The 20,495-nt window shown below is 39.4% G+C and overlaps 1 protein-coding gene across 6 annotated transcripts in view; it reads right to left on the bottom strand.

The window, feature by feature from the left end:
* Positions 1-20,495, bottom strand: part of KDM4C (lysine demethylase 4C) — a 418,681-nt gene that overhangs the window by 366,624 nt on the left and 31,562 nt on the right. For all 6 annotated transcript variants that reach the window (XM_070794206.1, XM_070794204.1, XM_070794203.1 and 3 more), the window contains 3 exons: positions 19,969-20,129; positions 10,845-11,020; positions 8,729-8,843 (listed from right to left, as the gene is read on the bottom strand). In XM_070794206.1, coding sequence (XP_070650307.1) covers positions 8,729-8,843; positions 10,845-11,020; positions 19,969-20,112 — 435 coding nt within the window. In that variant the 5' untranslated portion in view covers positions 20,113-20,129. The remainder of the gene's footprint in view (positions 1-8,728; positions 8,844-10,844; positions 11,021-19,968; positions 20,130-20,495) is intronic.

Here is a 20,495-nt window from a genome sequence, read left to right on the forward strand (position 1 = left end):
ACTGAAACCTTCTCAGTTTTAATTTCTAATACAATAAACAAGGATAGATATAACCCACATAAACAACAGCTCTTTGAAGTCCATAATAAATTATTAAAAGTATAAATAAGTGCTGAAAAGGCCAAAATTTGAGAACTACTATCTCAGTTGGTTCAGAAAAACACCCACTGGGGATCATGACCACTCTGGGGTCAAGATCACTCTGACCCCACCCTCCTCCCTCCTTCCTAAAAGCACTCTCCAAGCCTCTTGCCATGACCAGTTCCTCTTGTAAGCCATTATATGATCACACTTTCTAAGGCATGATTCTGATCCTACCCCTTCCCTATTAAATAATCTCAAACCGTTCTTCAAGATGTAGAGAGTGATAACCAAAAAATTTCAGAAAACTCCATGATCTGGCCTTAGGCTATTTTACCAATGTCATGTACACATCAACCCTACTATTATTTAGGTGCATTCTTGGAAGCAGATGTTACAAGAGAGTCTATGAGAAATGATCCCTGCCATCACTGGACTCAGAGTTTATGTGAAACAAAGAGAAATAAGGCAAGTATCCTTCATTTTCTGTCCTCATTTTCCAAATATCTGCTGTAGTAATGTATTTTTTTACCCTAAATTCACTGACCAAATCAAAAACTCTATAATGACCTGTGAACATCCACCAGCAGAAAGCTTTCAGTTGCATGCAAATCTATGTAAGGTAACAAAGACGGCAATTCAGTTATATCTCAGTTCTTGTCCTTAAAGGCTTATGCTTTGTGCCCAGCATAAATGTACTGGGCATCACCGCTACCATCTTCCAAGCACTATTGGTGAAAATGTGTTCTTCAAATGTGGAAAAACCTGAGAAGAAAGTGAGCATAGAGAAAGCTGAAGCTGATGGCACACAGTTTTGGAGGGCAGTGCATAAGACGTGATCTCAGCATGTCCACACCTCACAACACAGCAAAGTTGCTCCTGGGAAGCTGAATTGTGTTACTTGAACCAACACCATACATAAAAAACTAGAGAAACTCCCTGTGCAGTAGACTGATAAGTCATTCTCAGTGTAGGAGACCAATGAGTACCAGGCTGGTACAGGAGATGACAGACACCTTCAATGATATGATGCTCAGTGGCTCAGTCGTGTTCGACTGTTTGTGACCCCCATGGACTGTAGCCCGCCAGGCTCCTCTGTCCATGGGATTTCCCAAGCAAGAATACTGGAGTGGGTTTCCATTCCTCCTCCAGGGGATTGTCCTGACCCAGGGATCGAACCCACATCACGGGCGAATTCTTTACCACTGAGCCACCGGGGAAGCCCAAGGCAGTTGCAAAGTGAAGGAACATGATGTCAGCAAAGCAGGTGAGTTTCAAAGCAAGACTGGGAGAACAGTGATAAAACAGTGCAAGCTGTGGGTCACGGGTGAAGTGGCCTCCCCTCACAGTGAGATGTGCTATCTTCCTCCAATGAACTGCTGAAAACTATCATCAAAGACAGTTCCCCACAAGGGAAACAGTCAATTATAATGCCATGTCATCCCACAGGGTTAGTCAAAAGAAAGAAGTACCTAGACATTAAGCTTCCAAAGAAGGCTAAACTCCTGTGAGACAGGAACCTTGCTGGTGAACTACTGTGAAAAACATCATCTCAAAGGGGCCACTGCTGACAGCAATGCCTGTTAGGATATGAATGAAGTATTTAAATCAGAAAGCCCAGATGATGGAGGAGACAGGTGAGGCTTAGGGAAGGAAGTGTCTATCACCACTCAACCAAGGGAAAATCCTGCAAAGAAGACGGTTTTGAAAACAGATTAATACTATTTGAGATTCTTCTAGTGTTATCAAGAAGATACTAGCCAGCTTAAGGAAAGTATGTGGAACTTCATTTTTAAACCTTGATTTATCATCAATAAGAGAATCATCACTGTACATATGATAGATAATGTTAGAAATGCAGCCCAAATGAGCACAGAACACAAGCCTGAATGACTTACTGTCACTGTACTAATGTTAGTGAAAAATGTTAATGCCTAGTCTTAGCCCTCACAAACAGAACAAAGAGATGCACTCTGTCTTCAAACATCTGTGGAAGTATGGCTATTGGCTATCCCAGAAATATTATACCTTCTTTTTTTCCCTTAAGACATGGGTTTATTTTAATGTCCCTTAGTCAAGCTGAATCATCCCACATAGTTACAGCACCTTTTTCTCCCTGTTCATCTTTTCTCTTTATCTGTTGTTTTTGTGTTTGTTTGGTGAAGTAACTCCCATGTTTCTATAAACAGAGAACTAATTTTTTTTAATGAACAGTGTACAAAGGTTAATTAAAACTTTTTCTTTTTCCTTCCATGCTGCACAGTTTGCAGGATCTTAGTTCCCAACCAGGGATAGAACACAGACCTGTGTCAGTGAAAGCACGGAGTCCTAACCACTGGACCACCAGGGAATTTCCTAATTAAAACTTCCTTTATCAGTATACCAGTCCTTAGTAAAATATAACCAAAATAAGAGTTTCAGATCTTGGGACTCTTATGTTTGTTACTGTTTCCAAGGACTCATCAAACGCCACCCAAAAACACAGGTGGCTCTATTTCTAAGTTCAGGAACTTCTTTACTTACAGAAGGTCCCAGACATTACCAAATTTCATTTCAGATTCTTAACATAATCAATATAAATATAGTCATAGTCAAGATATCAACGTAGTCATAACTAAAAGCATTCAGAATTTTACCTATATCCTAAAAAAGTTTTGAGAATCCTTCCCCAAAAGCAAATAATTTGTGCCTCTGTATTAGGAGTTGGCAAACCTTTTCTGCAAAGGACTTAGCTTTTATGGGCCATACAATGTCACAATGACTCAACTCTCCCACTGTAGTGCAAAAAAGCCATATATAATATGTAGATGGACAATAAGGCTATGCTCCAATAAAACTTCATTTACAAAGACAAGCAAGGCTTTGCATCATACATTCAAAGACTGGGCTTTGTCATGTCATGCCTTTGATAGGCTTGGCATTCTGGTTTAAAAAGTAGTAACAGGAGGGAGGAGGGTTCAGGATGGGGAACACATGTATACCTGTGGCGGATTCATTTCGATATTTGGCAAAACTAATACAATTTTGTAAAGTTTAAAAATAAAATTAAATTAAAAAAAAAAGAAAAGAAAAACTAAAACATAAAAATAAATAAATAAATAAGAAAAAAAAAAAGGTAGTAACTACCTTAAGGGCTTCCCTGGTGGCTCAGTGGTAAAAGAATCCACCTGCCAATGTAGGAGATAAGGACTTGATCCCTGGATCGGGAAGATCCCCTGAAGAAGGAAATGGCAACCCACTCTAGTAATCTTGCCTAGGAAACCCCATGGACAGAGGAGCCTGGCGGGCTACAGTCCATGGGGTCACAAGAGTCAGACATGACTGAGCAACTAAACAACAGCAACTTCCTTACATCATGCTACTGTTACTGCTGCCAGAGGCCACTGCCCATGGTGCTGAGATTTTTAAGTATATCCTAAGGAAATCAAGCTCTGAAAACATCAGTCGAATGAAAGAGGGACCAAGACTTCTCCCCTGGAATCTCCAGACCCTAGTCCCTTTACTATAAGACTGATGGTCCTCAACCAGTCCTTTACGAACACCCTCACCCCTAATTCCTATGTTGTACCCACAACTGGATCAACACTACAACGGCACCCCTTTCTGTCCCTTAACAGACTTCCTTGGTGCTACAAGATAAATATCCGAGCAGGAGGGGCCCCTACAATCCATCTCCCACCAGGCTGATCTTCTCTCTCAGATCCCACAGCCACTATTCCAGGTCTGCCTCACTCTCCTTAAGCCCAAGCTCACCAAAAAGCCTTCAAATTCAGTTTTTAAAAAAAGAAAGAGGGGAGAGACAAATTATTAAGTGCAATCTTATCCTCCAATTTATCTAGTTTCTGTCCCATTCTTCTCTCCCCTCCCTCTACCTGTCTTGAACTTGCTCATCTAGAGCAAGCTCATCTCTCCTACAAAAAAAAATCTTCCTTCTACACCAAGCTACTCAAAGTGCCTCTCTGGGCTCCCTGGAACCCCACACCTGTCCCCCAAGTCTGTGAATTACCTGAGAACCAGGATCCTTATTCACCTGTGCACCCTGCACAAACTGTTTCTCTTACCTTCCCCACACCCTCTCTAGGAACTCCTATCCCCACCAATAGAAGGTTATGAATTTTGAATCCTTCTTTTAACATGAAAAGGAGTAGCCATAACTAGAAATTAGGCAGGAAAGTGAACTACAATTTGATGACTATGCTGCTGCTGCTAAGTCGCTTCAGTCGTGTCCGACTCTGTGCGATCCCATAGACGGCAGCCCACCAGGCTTCCTGTCCCTGGGATTCTCCAGGCAAGAACACTGGAGTGGGTTGCCATTTCCTTCTCCAATGCATGAAAGTGAAAAGTGAAAGTGAAGTCACTCAGTCGTGTCCGACTCTTAGCGACCCCATGGACTACAGCCTACCAGGCTCCTCCGTCCATGGGATTTTCTAGGCACAAGTACTGGAGTGGGGTGCCATTGCCTTCTCCGTTGATGACTATAATCCCTTTCAAAATAATGCCATGAACCATAACAAACCAACATCCAATACAATTTAAATATTGAACTGCACAGTTAAACAATGCAAAGATATAACAGGAAAGAGCAAAACAACACACAAGCTTTTTCCAATGCACATTCATTGCAATGACTTCAAATGTTCCTGACACAAGTTATTATTACACTCACTCTTCATTACTCTCTTTAATGCACTCTTTCTCTTGTTGCTCTCCATCTACCTCAAGGGGGCAAATACAAGTTACTCTTCATTTGCTTGAATTTAGTTGTCTTGAGTGTGATTGGTTTTGTTTACCAGTACCAGTTCACAACATCTCTCATGTCTTTCTTTATGCTACAAAAGCACTGAAAATGTCAGCTCAGTTCTGGAGTTACTAAATGCCCCTATAGAAATTCCATAAAATACTATGCCTTGTAGGTCCTACCAAAATGACAGATTTCTGGCTCCAAAACTTGTAAATAATGAGGGTGCTTTAAAAACTGCATGTTTACAAACCAGTGAATTTTGTTCATCGAATTTTAATAACTAAAGTTACTCAAATCTGAAGTCTAAAGTCAATGTTCCCTTGAAGCAATGCCATTGTGTAACTGGTTTTCAAACACAAGCAGTAAATTAATAAGCACTACAAAACTAAGCCCATCAGCCTCATCTGTGCTATCAACAATTATATTATTTTACTATCAAATATGAAAAGCTAGTTCAGGGCAGCTTTATGTCAACTGTTCTGAAAATCATATGCTGTTTCTACTCCATAATTATATTTGCAAAAAAGGAACAAAAAGCTCAATGACCCCAAGGTGTGGTTAGAAAAAAATCTTGATTAAGTTTTATTTTTGAGCCTTAAGAAACACAACCTCTCAGCCCAAAATCCAGATGATTCCTCAGCTGCCTTCCTTTCAGAAACCTGAAAACTTGCCAGGATACCAGAGGGAAGAAACCACAGAGAAGACACAAAATAAACCATGAGCTCAGGCGACATTCGTAGGTGACACAGACCTAGCTTTACACATTTCCACAACTGTGAGACTGACTCTACATAATCACTTCCTTAAAACTGGTGTGGAGAATAGGGGCACCTAGCAGCCTACCAGCCTCATAACTTTGAGAAAACACTAACTTTTCTGGGCCTCAACTGAAAATACCAACAGTATTCGCTTGGCCTCACCCATTTCAAGATGCCATCTTCTGTAAGGAAGATTTAGGACTAATGGCACCCATTTTCTTAAATGTAAGTAAACAAAACATGCAAACTTAAAAGAGATTTGTCGCTATTAAAGAATAAATCAATAAGAATATACTTGGAGTACAAATGAATCACTTTGCTATACAGCAGAATTTAACACAACATTGTAAATCAAATATACTTCAATTTTTTAAAAGGAGGGAAAAAGAACATACGTGGAATTGAAATACCAAAAAACATAGCAAAGACTTAATATAAGGTACAATCTGAAACCGCTGGAGCTAAATGCACTGAAATGATCCTCTGGAGAGCAATACTGAAAATGCTTCTAAAGCAAAGCACCTCAGCCTTTGAGGTGGGAAAACACAAACACACATGCAAGCATATATATACACTAACGTAAAAGGCCAAAAGGAAACCACAGAGGTTATGTTTGTTTGGTAAGCTTATAAGTAATCTTTTCTTCATTTTTTTCTCTATTTTTAAATTTTTCTATACAAGTATGTACTAACTTAACAATACATTATCAATATGGAGGTTACTTACACTGGTGAAAATCCAAAAGGGGGAAAGAGAAAGAATGTTTTCCCTTTTTTAACTTGTAATATTCCAAACATATTCCATACATACTTTAAACATCATGTATCCATCATCTAGCTTCATTTGCCAATACTTGGCCAATCTTCACTCAACTATATCCATTCCACTTTATGTCCTGAGATATTTTAAAAACAAATTCCAGAACACATGTTATTTTACCTATATATTTTTCAGTGTATAGTCTCAATTTATAAGGAAAACATATGTGTCTATGTGCATGTGTATATATATATCTAGGTATACATATTAATGTAAGTGTGTGTGTGTGTGTGTGTGTGTGTGTGTGTGTGTGTGTGTTTGCAGAAACCTGCAAACTTGCCAGGATACCATAGGGAAGAAGCCACAGAGAAGACACAAAATAAAAACATATATAAAAACATATACAAAATAAAAAAACATATATATAAATAAAAACATATACAAAAAGTATATTATTTTTCCCTACTTTTAAAAAATTGAAGTATATTTGATTTACAATGTTGTGTTAAATTCTGCTGTATAGAAAAGTGATTCATTTGTACTCCAAGTATATTCTTATTGATTTATTCTTTAGTAAAGACAAAGCCACCATGCCATCATCACATTGAATAGGACATCAGTAATTTCACAGTATCACCTAATACCCAGCCCATTTTCAAAAATAACAATGGTTTTTTCGGACTTCCTTGGTGGCACAGTGGACAAGAGTCTGCCTGCCAATGCAGGGAACATGAGTTTGATCCCTGGCTGGAAAGATTCACCTGGCGAGGAGCAACTAAGCCCATGCATCACAACTTCTAAGGCTGCGCTGGTAGAGCCTGCGAGTCACAACTACTGAAGCCTGCATGCTCTGGGGCCCACGAGCACAACTACTGAGCCAGCGCACTCCAACTACTGAAGCCTATCTGCTTAGAGCCTGTGCTCTGCAACAGAGAAGCCACCACAATGAGAAGCCCATGCACCACAACTAGAGAGTAGCCCCCACTCTGCAACTAGAGAAAGCCTGCATGCGGCAATGGAGACCCAGCACAGCCAAAAATATACTACTTTTTTAAAACATAAAGGGAAATTCTTGACTGGATCCTTCATATGGGGGAAAAAAGCAGTTTATAAAGAACATTACTGGGAAACTTAGGAATCTATGAACATAGTCTCTATATGAGATACTATTATATAAATGTTGAAAGTCACTCAGTCATGTCTGACTCTTTGCAACCCCATGGAGCATACAGTCCATGGAATTCTCCAGGCCAGAATACTGGAGTGAGTGGCCCTTCCCTTCTCCAGGGGATCTTCCCAACCCAGGGATGAAACCTAGGTCTCCCGCATTGCAGGCAGATTCTTACCAGCTGAGCCACAAGGGAAGCCCAATATAAATCTTAAATTGCCTTATAACTGAAAGATTCATGCTGAAATAATTAAAGGTGAACTGTCATGATGTTTGTAACTCACTCTCAAATGTTACAGCAAAGGGACAGAGAGACAGAAACAAAGATAGAGTGACAGAGAAACAAAAAGCAAATGCAGCAAAATTAACCACTCGTGAATCCACGTAAAAGCATCAAGTGTTCACTGCATTACTTCAACTTTTTGGTAGGCAAGAAATTTTTCAAAATAAAGCAATGGAAAATGTAAAAAAGGTTTCAAAAGGAAAAAAATTTAATAGGATTTTAAGTATTGGGGGAGGCAAGAAGGGTAACATTATATCAAGCAGATTATGTTCTCATGAAAAATAACTGGAAAGACTGCAATGTGTATTTAAAAACAATTCCTCACAATTTGGGGGCAGTAAAAAAAAAAAAGAATATAAGTATGTTACAGGAAAGTAAATTAAAGTAAAGTCACTCAGTCGTGTCCGACTCTTTGCGACCCCATGAACTATAGCCTACCAAGCTCTTCTGTCTGGGATTTTCCAGGTGAGAGTACTGGAATGGGGTGCCATTTCCTTCTCCAGGGGATCTTCCCGACCCAGGGATAGAACCTGGGTCTCCAGCATTGCAGACAGATACTTTACCATCTGAGCCACAACACATATTAATACTACTTTTTTTCTTAAGGTGGTACTATTATGAATAATATTTCCTGTTTCCCAAGTATTTTTATAATGTACTTTTGCTTTTAAAAATTTTGAGTGTAATTTAAAGACTAACTGGATAACTACATACTATTTTACTGTTGAACAGTCTCAGGTATTTGTACAATTAGCTGGTTTCAATTTAAAACGCAGCAGCAGTAGCAATCACACTGATGTCTTTATTTCCTCTTGTCCTATGAGGAGTTATGGATCACACAAAGCACAACAAATAACTGCTTCTCAACCACCCGAAACGGTAACAAAAAGAGTAACATGAAATGACACCTTATAAGACCCACTGTAATGGAAATATACCTCATCATATATGCTCCCATTAATGTCTGCACCGTAAATGGGCGCCACAAAGGTTAAGTTCTTCCAGTACTTGCGCTCCAAATCTTCATAATCCAAGTATCTTGGGGTGCAGTACCTGGAAAAGGGAGAGGAAACAAAGCACAAACAGTAAAGACAATTTTAAGGTTTTCCCTACCCATCACCTTCTAAACAAAATTCTATCAAAATGAAAATACTGCATCCTCATGCTGTCAAATCTAACAAGTATATATGTAAATGTATTTATCATAGATCTCTCAAAGCTCTCCTAAATAATTCTATATAAAAACTTCTTTTTTTGATTAAAAAATACACTTCCATGAAAGTACCAACAACAGAAGCAAAAAGTTAGTTAAAACTCATTATTTTATCCTTCAAAACATTTTCTAAACTCTTTAACCAATTATACTATACTTGAACAATTTAAAATGTATGAAGTAGAGATTCCACTAAAATTTAGTGTAAATGAAATAAGCTATTTAATACTTGAAGGATGACTCTGGAAAGAAAAATTAGGAAAAAAAAAGAATGACTCTGAAAATGGGCACTAGAAGATGGAGAACAGAATACAATAAACAGTTTATAAGAAATTGGATAAAATTGCTTCTGTAATCTTGTTTTGGCATTGAACTTTTTATAAGAGTTCTTACAGAGTATGAAAGCAAACCAATCCAGTCTATGATTAAAGTTTTACATTCTCAATTGAGATCTGAAACAATACAACAACAACAAAAAATAAAAACTCAAGATAAACTTGAATTAACTATCAAATGTTTAATTCCTTGGGAATAGCAATTATGCTCTATAACAGGAACTTCCTATAGAATAAAAGCTTCTTCAACTACCATCAAGTGCTTACTATGTCAAATACAGGTTGTTTCTTTTAAGATCATCCAAAGGACTCAATGTAATGCATACCCATCCAGGGAATTTAGACAATGATGTTTTTAGGTTGGATAGTGATTGGTTTGGTGGGGAAGTGGTGTTTCTAGATTAATGTTTTGATCTAAGACCTTAACTACCATATCAAAAAAAATTTTTAAGGTAATTTAATAATAATAACTGTACAGTTTCTAAATATATCCACAAATTCTTTGATACATCTCCCTTCAAGATATACAGCTTAATTCTCCTCCCCTTAAATATGGGCTGCACTTGGCATATAACAAATAGAACATGGCAGAAATGATAGTCAACAAACAGGTAATGAAAAGACAGTTTGTTTTCCATCTTGGTAACTTCTGGATCACTTGCTTCGGAAGAAGTTAGATGCCACACAACACAAGGAATAGCTCTTGCAGCAAGGAACTCAGGACTCCAGCCAACAGCCACATAAGGGAAGGAATCTTGGAAGAAAATCCTCTAGACACAGTCAAGTCTTCAGGTGACAGCAACCCCACCCAACATGACTATAAATAACCTCATGCGAGGTCCTGAACCACAGCCACCCTGCTAAGCCACTCTTAGCCTCCTGACCTTTAGAAACTGAGATGTTAAATGTTTACTGATCTAAGATACGAAGGTTTGGGGTCATTCATTACATAGCAACAGGTGACTAATACAATAATGGTGGCCATTCAAGACATTCAAGGATTTTCCTTTCTTTTTTTTTTTAAACCATTTATTTGGCTGTGCCCAGCCTTAGTTACAGCATGTAGGATCTATTTCCCTGACCAGGGATTGAACCCAGGCCCCCAGCATTGAGAGCACAGTCTTAGCCATTGGACCACTAGGAAAATCCCCAAGGATTTTCTTTTTAAATTATTCTTCTAATATCTGTAACTTATCATTTAAGACTTAAACATTATCACACACAGAAGAAATTGCCTAACAAAGAGGAGTCAAGCGTAGAAACAAAAACTCAAGGTAAAAGACAGGGACAAAAATCCATTTACAGATACTATGAATGAGATGATAAAATGAGGAACAATTTTTCTAGAAGGCAGACAACCACCTAAAAAACAGAAACAGTTAAATGGGAAATGAAATAGACTATGCAGAAGGCTCCCGCTCTTCACAAGCTTCCATCTCCTTGGTTTCTTACCATATTCATCTACATCTTTGAAAGAAATAAAAACAGCACACTGAATCTACTCACTTGCCACTGTTGGCCAGCTGCCTGAACTCCTTCACTGTCATGGCTTTTTTCTGGATGTTGTATTGAGTGAACAGTCCTGACTGCCCTGTGACCATCTGCTGAATCGGAGCTGGAATAAGCAAGTTGTCAATGTCATCATAGCACTGCCTAGGCTTCCACTCCTTAGGAGGAATCACCTAAAAGTAAAATAATAAAATATTATTTGGAAAACATTCCACATTGTTATTTAGCTCTCATGTTCCAGCAGAATACAAGAATTCCTCATCTTTTCTATGACAAACGTGTAAAAGAACTGTGGAGATTTACATTAAAGGAAATGATTTCACTCTCCCCAACATTTACCTTATGACATGACATTTTTAAACAAAATTTACTGAGTACTCACTATACCAAATACTGAACTTGCATTAATTATTTTTACTTGATATAGTTAACCTATTATCAAGGTAAAATGGAGAGATACAAAGAAATAAAATAACTTGCCAAAGTTTAAATGCTGTTTGTATTATCATGAGAAAAATAAGTACTGTGCTTAGTTCAGCTGGTAAAGAATCCACACGCAATGCAGGAGACCCCAGTTTGATTCCTGGATTGGGAAGATCCCCTGAAGAAGGAATAGGCTACCCCCTCCACTATTCTTCAGCTTCCCTGGTGACTCAGATGGTAAAGAATCCACCTGCAATGCAGGAGACCTGGGTTTGATCCCTGGGTTGGGAAGATCCGCTGGAGGAGGGCATGGCAACCCACTCCAGTATTCTTGCCTGGAGAATCCACATGGCAGGCTGGCAGGCTACAGTCCATGGAGTCGCAAAGAGTCACAATTGAGTGACTAAGCACAGCACAGTAGCAGTGCTTAGTCAAGATCATTTCTTTAAATACCTCTCATCAGTTCAGTTCAGTTCAGTCGCTCAGTCGTGTCCAACTTTTTGCGACCCCATGAATTGCAGCACGCCAGGCCTCCCTGTCCATCACCAACTCCCAGAGTTCACTCAGACTCACGTCCATCAAGTCAGTGATGCCATCCAGCCATCTCATCCTCTGTCGTCCCCTTCTCCTCCTGCCCCCAATCCCTCCCAGAATCAGTCTTTTCCAATGAGTCAACTCTTCGCATGAGGTGGCCAAAGGACTGGAGTTTCAGCTTCAGCATTATTCCCTCCAAAGAAATCCCAGGGCTGATCTCCTTCAGAATGGACTGGTTGGGTCTCCTTGCAGTCCAAGGGACTCTCAAGAGTCTTCTCCAACACCACAGTTCAAAAGCATCAATTCTTCGGCGCTCAGCCTTCTTCACAGTCCAACTCTCACATCCATACATGACCACAGGAAAAACCATAGCCTTGACTAGACGGCTAAGTAAATATAGCAAATGAGAGTGGAATGCTAGTAAATGTTTAACAACTAACTTTCTGGGGAGATGGGGAAACCCTGATTCATAGCTTTGGCCTATTTCCTTGGTGTAACTACTCCTGCCACGGCAAATTTGAGCTCAGCAATGTGACATCACTGAATATGAGGTTGAAAAGACATGCACTCTCAATTCTCATGTGCCTGTATGAAGCAGCTCAGCACACCATTTTCCCTGAGTATTTAAACACTTAATTACTAACGATGAAAAGAGCATCAACAATAAGACCAAAAATACATATTCCTATGATTAAAAATTAGAAAGAACAAAGTTTTGAATTGAGTAATGGTTTATAGCTTTTATCTACCTTTAGAAGTTGTCTTAATTTTTTAAGACAAAGTTCTTTTAAAAATTCAATTGCAAAATACAGATAGCACACGTATAGAAAATGCACAATCATAAATATGTATCTCTGTGAGTTATTATAAAACAAACACCAGAGTATCCACTGTCACATGTAAGAAATAGGACACTGCTTGTACCCCCAGAGATCCTGGTACCCTTTTCTACACACATCCCCCTCTTGCTCACAAAGTGTTCACTATCATGGCACTTAGGTATTCATTTCCTTGTTGGGTTTTATAGTTTTATGTCTGTGTATGCAACCCTAACAAGATTTTTAAATGTATAAAAATGTAAGCATACATATACAAATGTGTGTGTGTGTGTGTGTGTGTGTGTACACACACACACACACTCCTTATCTTTTCTATTTTACTCAATATTTTTGTGAGATTCAAACACGATGACCTAGGTTGCTGGAGTTTGTTGGTTTTCATTCCTACTTAGTATGCCTTTGTATGAATATTTATGTTAAGAAATAACTATTTCGTGATCACTTGTTTTTTTCTAATTATCGGCAACTGCAAACAATACTGCTATTAATATAGATGCATGCACCTTCTGCAGCATGTGAGCACACAGTTCTCTAAAATACACACCCATGCAGAGATCCTAACAGTGAAACTGCTGTGACACAGGATATGCACAGATCAAATTTAATCATTATTACCAAACTTAGGCCAAAGTGATTGTACCATTTCACAGTCCCACCAGCAATGTGTGAAAAGTCCCTATTGCTCCACATCTTCATTATCACTTTGTAGTGCTGATCTGGTAAACGTGTAATGGTACTCAAGTAGGTATTTGATTAGCATCTTCTGGTAACTAAAGAAATCTCTTCATATATTCATTGACCCTATAGATATCCTTTTTCAAAAAAGTATTTATTTAAGCCTCTTGCCCATTTTACTGTTGCATTGTCAGCCCTTTTTTTTAATTAATGTATAGAATTCTGCATAGAGTCTGGTTATTCTTGAGTGTGTACATTTGCAGGTACCTATATATATATGTGTGTGTGTACATATATTAGATATCTTTTCTTACCCTGAAACTTGCCCTTCAACCTCCTTAACTGTTCCATTCAGTTCATTCGCTCAGTTGTGTCCGACTCTGCAACTCCATGGACTGCAGCACACCAGGCCTCTCTGTCCATCACCAACTCCCGGAGCTTACTCAAACTCATGTCCATTGAGTTGGTGATGCCATCCAACCATCTCATCCTCTGTCATCCCCTTTTCCTCCTGCCTTCAATCTTTCCCAGCATCAGGGTCTTTTCCAGTGAGTTGGTTCTTCATATCAGGTGGCCAAAGTATTGGAGTTTCAGTTTCACCATCAGTCCTTCCAATGAATATTCAGGAATGATTTCCTTTAGGATGGACTGGTTGGATCTCCTTGCAGTCCGAGGGACTCTCAAGAGTCTTCTCCAACACCACAGTTGAAAAGCATCAATTCTTCGGCACTCAGCTTTCTTTATAGTCCAACTCTCACATCCATACATGACTACTGGAAAAACCATAGCCTTGACTAGATGGACCTTTGTTGACAAAGTAATGTCTCTGCTTTTTAATATGCTGTCTAGGTTGGTCATAACTTTTCTTCCAAGGAGCAAGTGTCTTTTAATTTCATGGCTGCAGTCACCATGTGCAGTGATTTTGGAGCCCAAGAAAATAAAGTCTGTCACTGTTTCCACTGGTTCCCCATCTATTTGCCATGAAGTGATGGGGCCAGATGCCATGATCTTAGTTTTCTGAATGTTTAGTTTTAAGACAACTTTTTCACTCTCCTCTTTCACCTTCATCAAGAGGCTCTTCTTTAGTTCTCCTTAACTGTATCTTTTGATAAATATAAGTTCTTCATTTTAATATGGGCTTGCCTGATAACTCAGTTGGTAAAGAATCCACCCGCAATGCAGGAGATCCTGGGTCAATTCCTGGGTCAGGAAAATCCACTGGAGAAGGGAGAGGCTACCCACTCCAGTATTCTTGGGCTTCCCTTGTGGCTCAGCTGGTAAAGAAGCCACCTGCAATGCAGGAGACCTGGATTCGATCCCTGGATTGGGAAGATTCCCCTAGAGAACGGAAAGGCTACCCACTCCAATATTCTGGCCTGCAGAATTCCATGGTCTGTATAGTCCATGGGATCATAAAGAGTCATACATTTTAATATAATCCAATTTCTTCATTTTTGCCTTGATCTTCTGTTTAAAAAAATATAATTCCCTAGTTGAGAGAATGCATACATTCTATTTTGTGTTCTAAGAGCTTTAAGATTTTGTCTTTCACATTTGTATCTACACTGCACCTGCAACTGACTTTTGTGAAAGGTTCTGAGTTAGGCTTCATCAGATAAGAAAACCTGGAGTCAGGGAATGTGTGACTTGGCCAATGTTACACAATCGATAAATGGCTTGTTGTTATTGTTCAGTCACGAAGTCAGGTCCGACTCTTTGCGATCCCATGAAGCGCAGCATGCTAGGCTTCTCTGTCCAACACTACCTCCCTGAGTTTGCTCAAACCCACAACCATTGAGTCGGTGATGCCATCCAATAATCTCAAGCTCTGTTGCCCTTCTCCTCTTGCCCTCAATTTTTCCCAGCATCAGGGTCTTTTCCAATGAGTCAGCTCTTCACATCAAGTGGCCAAAGTATCGGAGTTTCAGTTTCACCATCATTCCTTCCAATGAATATTCAAGACTGAGTTCCTTTAGGATGGACTGGTTGGATTTCCTTGCAGTCCAAGGGACTCTCAGGAGTCTTCTACAGCACCACGGTTTAAAAGCATCAATTCTTCAGCGTTCAGCCTTCTTTATGGTCCAACTCTCACATCCATACTTGACTACTGGAAAAACCACAGCTTTGACTACATGGACCTTTGTCTGCAAAGTGATGTCTCTGCTTTTTATTTTTGTTTTATTTTTTTGTGTGTGTCTCTGCTTTTTAACACACTGTCTAGGTTTGTCATAGCTATTCATCCAAAAAGCAAGTGTCTTTTAATTTTGTGGCTGCAGTCACCGCACACATTGATTTTGGAGCCCAAGAAAATGAAATCTGACACTGTTTCCACATTTTCCCCATCCATGTACCATGAAGGGATAAGACTGTGTGCCATGACCTTAGTTTTCTGAATGTTGAGTTTTAAGCCAGCTTTTTCACTCTCCTCTTTCATCTTCATCAAGAGACCCTTTAGTTCCTCTTCACTTTCTGCCAATAAATGAATATTAACTCAAAAAAGAGATTGGGGGATCTTTAAACTCTAAGCTTAATTTAATTTTCATCAGCAATAAGGTAATATTACACATTTGATTTTTCTCTAAGGTATGCTGGTTTAAAATGGCACCAGAGATAATCACACTTTACACTACTAAGAACACATACTCAATATTTTAAGAATGCGGACAACCGTCCCAAACGGATAAACATACTTACACTCTCTTGATCATATTCTGAAAGGGCAAAGGATAATAATGAAGAATTTTATGAATACTAACTTTTTCTTCATCAGAAATGAAAGTGTTTATTCAAAAAAATAAAGCACATATTTATTCGGGCTCCTGCTTGGAAATATATCTACAATCAAAACCAACATTATATTTAGAGTTAAATATTTTCCAGTGTTGTAAAAAACAGGCAGTTGTTCATCCCAAAAACACTGTGTAGCAAATTTTCTTCTCTAAAGTTAAATAACACAATACATTTACAAAAATCTAAATATTATCTTCATAATTATTCTGAGCTTGTATTCATTTACTCCAATTAAAGTTTAAAGTGTTCAGACAGAACTTTAAAAATCAGTAAGTTCAGGCCTATGACAAAAATTTTATTTTTCAACTATAATTTAAAATCTTAACACACCATATTTTCTCACATAGGAAATGGAAGCACAATATATAATACCTAGGACTTTAAAATACTCAAAAGTTAAACTTTTACTTGTAAGGGCTCAAAAGGAAGGAAATCCATTTCTCCTGACGTTTACCTTCCTGATTATATCAAAATAGAAATATATGTTTTATATTAATATTTCCCCAGCCCCAGCTTGGGCCCTATACAGGTAAAAATTATCTAACTGAAATCTGTATTTGCATTACTGATCTTGAACTCTGTTGCCATTACTACCACCGACCAACTGAGAAAGGGGCACGAGGAGGAAGGCAGTGCTTCTCCCATCTTTCTGCACCTATGGACACAGACGGCTATCTGCCACCTCCACACTACTCTTGAAGCTCTCTACTCTAGACAATAACCTCAGGCCCAGGACAGAGTATGTCCATAATACTGCTGTGGAAGAATTTGGCCATTCATCATGTAATAATGTTTCCTTATAACCTTTCTCCACAAAAACGTACAAGTTTTACATTTAAGGACACTGTCATTTTTCACTTTCCCAATTAGACCAACAACTCTAGGTAGAAAGTTAGGGTATCAAACCTCTCACTCGGGGGTGGGGGGGGGGGGGCGGGGGCAGGGGGAACATTAAATAAGTATAAATCTAAAAACTGTTACCAACCAAGGCAGACTGTAATCTGAAGCCAAAGTCACTATTCAACCACTTTGTTCAAACCAATCAAATTGATCTTAATCAAAAATTAAGACCAATTCATTAAATGATGCATTAACAAAGAATTTCACAGATGGCTCTGTTCCCCAGGGCTAGCCCTCAAAACAAATATCAACATTAATGCAGTTTTAATGTATACAATTTCATTTTATTTGGTGCAGTTTTATATATTTGCTATTGCTGCAACTTCCAGAAGAAGGGTGAAACTGAGGTGAAAAAAGTAGGTGAAACTGAGTCTTTGTGACCTGATGTAAAAGATGGCAAGTGACTAAAAAAACCGTTCATTGTATTCCTAGTATAAGTAAAAGGAAATTACTGTATATCAAATCACTATCTCCATCTTTGCCAATGAGTCTCACTTGATAAAGAACATCTGGACTCAGGCTGGTGTCTGGTTCAACACTCAGAAAATTAACTGTAGTTCTCATTAACTCCGCTCTGTCAGAGAACGTCCACAGGGGCATAGACATCCTCTCTGTACTCCAGCTCCCTCATGGGGGTAGCTGCCAATTTCTTTTCTAATGTTACTAAACGTGCCCCGGCCATGGGACGTTCACTAATCCCGAGGGAACACAGTAAGGTATACATTTTCAGGGAACAAAGAGGGAGAGCTACAGGACAAAGGGCTGCATTCAGAGTCCAGATAAGAGGACAGCCACCCAGCTCCCTGCTGCCCAAATAAAGCCCAAACCTTGCTAGCTGGTTCATTTTAAGTTTATGATCAAAAATTTTTGTGCCAAATGATTCTGAAATACCATTCTCTTCTCTTCAACTTAAACATGCTTTTCTTCTCCTCAAAGATAACCTGCAAGTGTTAAGGTTCCAAAATTGGGATCTTTGAAAGCTAACCTAATGAAAAGATTAAACTAAGGATAGCATATCTGAGAAATTCACTATAAACTTTTATCTTCTTTTTGTCTGTCTCACCCACCCCTAATCCACTCAGCTTAATATCCCTGAATTTTAAACCTTATCCAGCAGTGACTTGAACTACACAGAAAAAAATAACAGACTGCAAGGCACAGACGCCAAAACAGTCCAACACTACAAACAGCTGCATCCAGATACAGGAGGAGGACTTGAACACCGAGCCCTGCAAGCCTGGAAGTTCGTTCTGCAGCTCCTCTCAGTGCTCCTGGACCCAGCACGGAGATGGGGCTTCAAGGAGAACCATGATGAGCCACAGTAGGGAAGGCTCTGCTGGAGCTCAGGAATTTATGTGGTGATGTTGACATGTCCACAGAAATCCGTATTATAAACTTAACATTTAGAACAATAATAAAATTAAGCAAGTACCAAGAAAATCTATTCCAAAGAAAATTTTAAATTGAAATAGATTTCCATCACAGAAAGATACACTAATCTCAGGTTAAGGTCAAACCTAGACAACCTCTTTTTCAAAGTTCTAACTCTGCAGCTACAGGGCAACCCTGCAACGCAATCCTCAGCACCTTAGCCCTCACTGCCTGTTATCCTGAGCAAGTCACAACTACCCCTGACAGCACTCCTTGATTCTGCTCTCCTCCCCCTTAAATTCATTCTTCATGTAGAAGCCACTGTGATCTTTTCAAAATTATATCACAAAATAAAACAAATAAACAGGGAATTCCCTGGCAGTCCAATGGTTGGGACTCAGCACTTTAAATGCTAGGATCTTGGGTTCCATCCTTGGTCAGGGAATTAAGATCCCACAAGCCACACAGAGTGGCCAACAAACAAGCAGCCACCGGGTCCACCTGCCCTCTGCTTTAAGCCTATTAACGCTTCCCACTGCACTTAGAATAAAATGCCCCATGCCTTACTATCACTGGACAAGCTGTAATGAAGCTCAGGTCAGCTTCCAGGACTCTGGACTTAATATTCTATCTCCACATCTTAAAAAGACTTTCATTTATATATCCTTTAGATCTCTGCTTTCATCTCACCCCTAAAATGCCATCATTAGTATATTAGCTTCCAGAGGGCAGGGATTTTGTTCTGTCCCCTCACCTCCCCCCACCACACACACACACATCCAGCATCTAACATAGGGCCTGGCACAGAGTATGCATTCTCCACATGTGATGAACAAATAACTAAAAAGAAAATAGAATAGGCAAATCCATAGAGAAAGGAAGCAGATTAGCGGTTGCCAAGAGGCAGGGGGTAGGGGATAGCAGGGAATAGAGAATGGCTGCTGAAGGGTAGAGTTTATTTGGGGCGGGGCGGGCGGGGGGGGCTGAAAATGTTCTGGAATTAGGTAGTGATGGTGGATGCACAACTCTGTGAATATACGCTCCCCCCCCAAAAAAAACCAACACTGAATTGCACACTTTAAATGGGTGAATTATATGGTATGTGAACTGTATGGTGTGTGAATTATGTCTAATAAATCTGTTATATTTTAAAACAGAAAGAATGAAGAAGGGAAGGAGGAAGAGAAAGCAGGGAGCAGCAGGGACAAAGAGGAAGAGAAGGGTAGAGGGAGCAGAGCAGTACTCAGGCTTCAGGTTAGTATCTGCACTCTGTGAGCAACTAATGAAATCTATGAATACGCTCACATTTCTGAAACCCTTACACGGGTCTCTATGGTTTCTGGGAATCACTCTTGGTTCAGTATGGTTATTTTCTTAAAGCCCTAGAATGTAACCTAGTATAAATAGTTGAAAGAAAAATAAGATAATTATTTTTTGAAGAAATCAAATACTCCACATGGATTAACATGAACAAAGATTTTGCAAATATCTTCCTTTAGAAAAAACAAGTTCCCACATCAAGAAGACTAGAGTATAACTGAAAGGCCAAGTGATCATTTTCTGGCTTAAAAACATCTGAAGATAATCACCTTTGCAAGACCCGCTCGATGGGCTCCTTTAGATTCCATGTATGCGAGGTATCTGTTGAACTCCCGGAATTCCTCCATGGTGGGTCTGAAGGTCATGATCTTACAGCTGGGGTTGAGTGGACTCTCCACCTCGGCCACCTCCATGATGGCTGGAGCAGTCTCTACAGAGAAGATGATGCGGGCATCAGTGCTGAGTTTCTGTGTGGTAAGGTCAGTGGTCATTCCTCCCAAATAGTGGGTAAGCTTCCCCAGCAAAAACTCTTTTAGTTACTTACGATTCCCTTCTACCACCCTGTTAGCGAGACTCCCTCATCTCTCCCCGGACTCCTGAAAAGAAAAACTGCCTCTAGTTACTCCTCCTCCCAAGCTCCTACTGCTGGCATGAAATCACTGACCTAATTACATTGGTCTCCTCCTCAGAGACCTTCCTATTAAGAATGAACTTTCTAACTTTGCAAGTTTCCAGAACCATCTCTGAAACAGACGCTCATCTATGTACCTATGGAAAGGCCTGGTGCAGGTTGAGC

This window comes from Bos indicus, chromosome 8, assembly GCF_029378745.1.
Source record: "Bos indicus isolate NIAB-ARS_2022 breed Sahiwal x Tharparkar chromosome 8, NIAB-ARS_B.indTharparkar_mat_pri_1.0, whole genome shotgun sequence".
NCBI lineage: Eukaryota > Metazoa > Chordata > Mammalia > Artiodactyla > Bovidae > Bos > Bos indicus.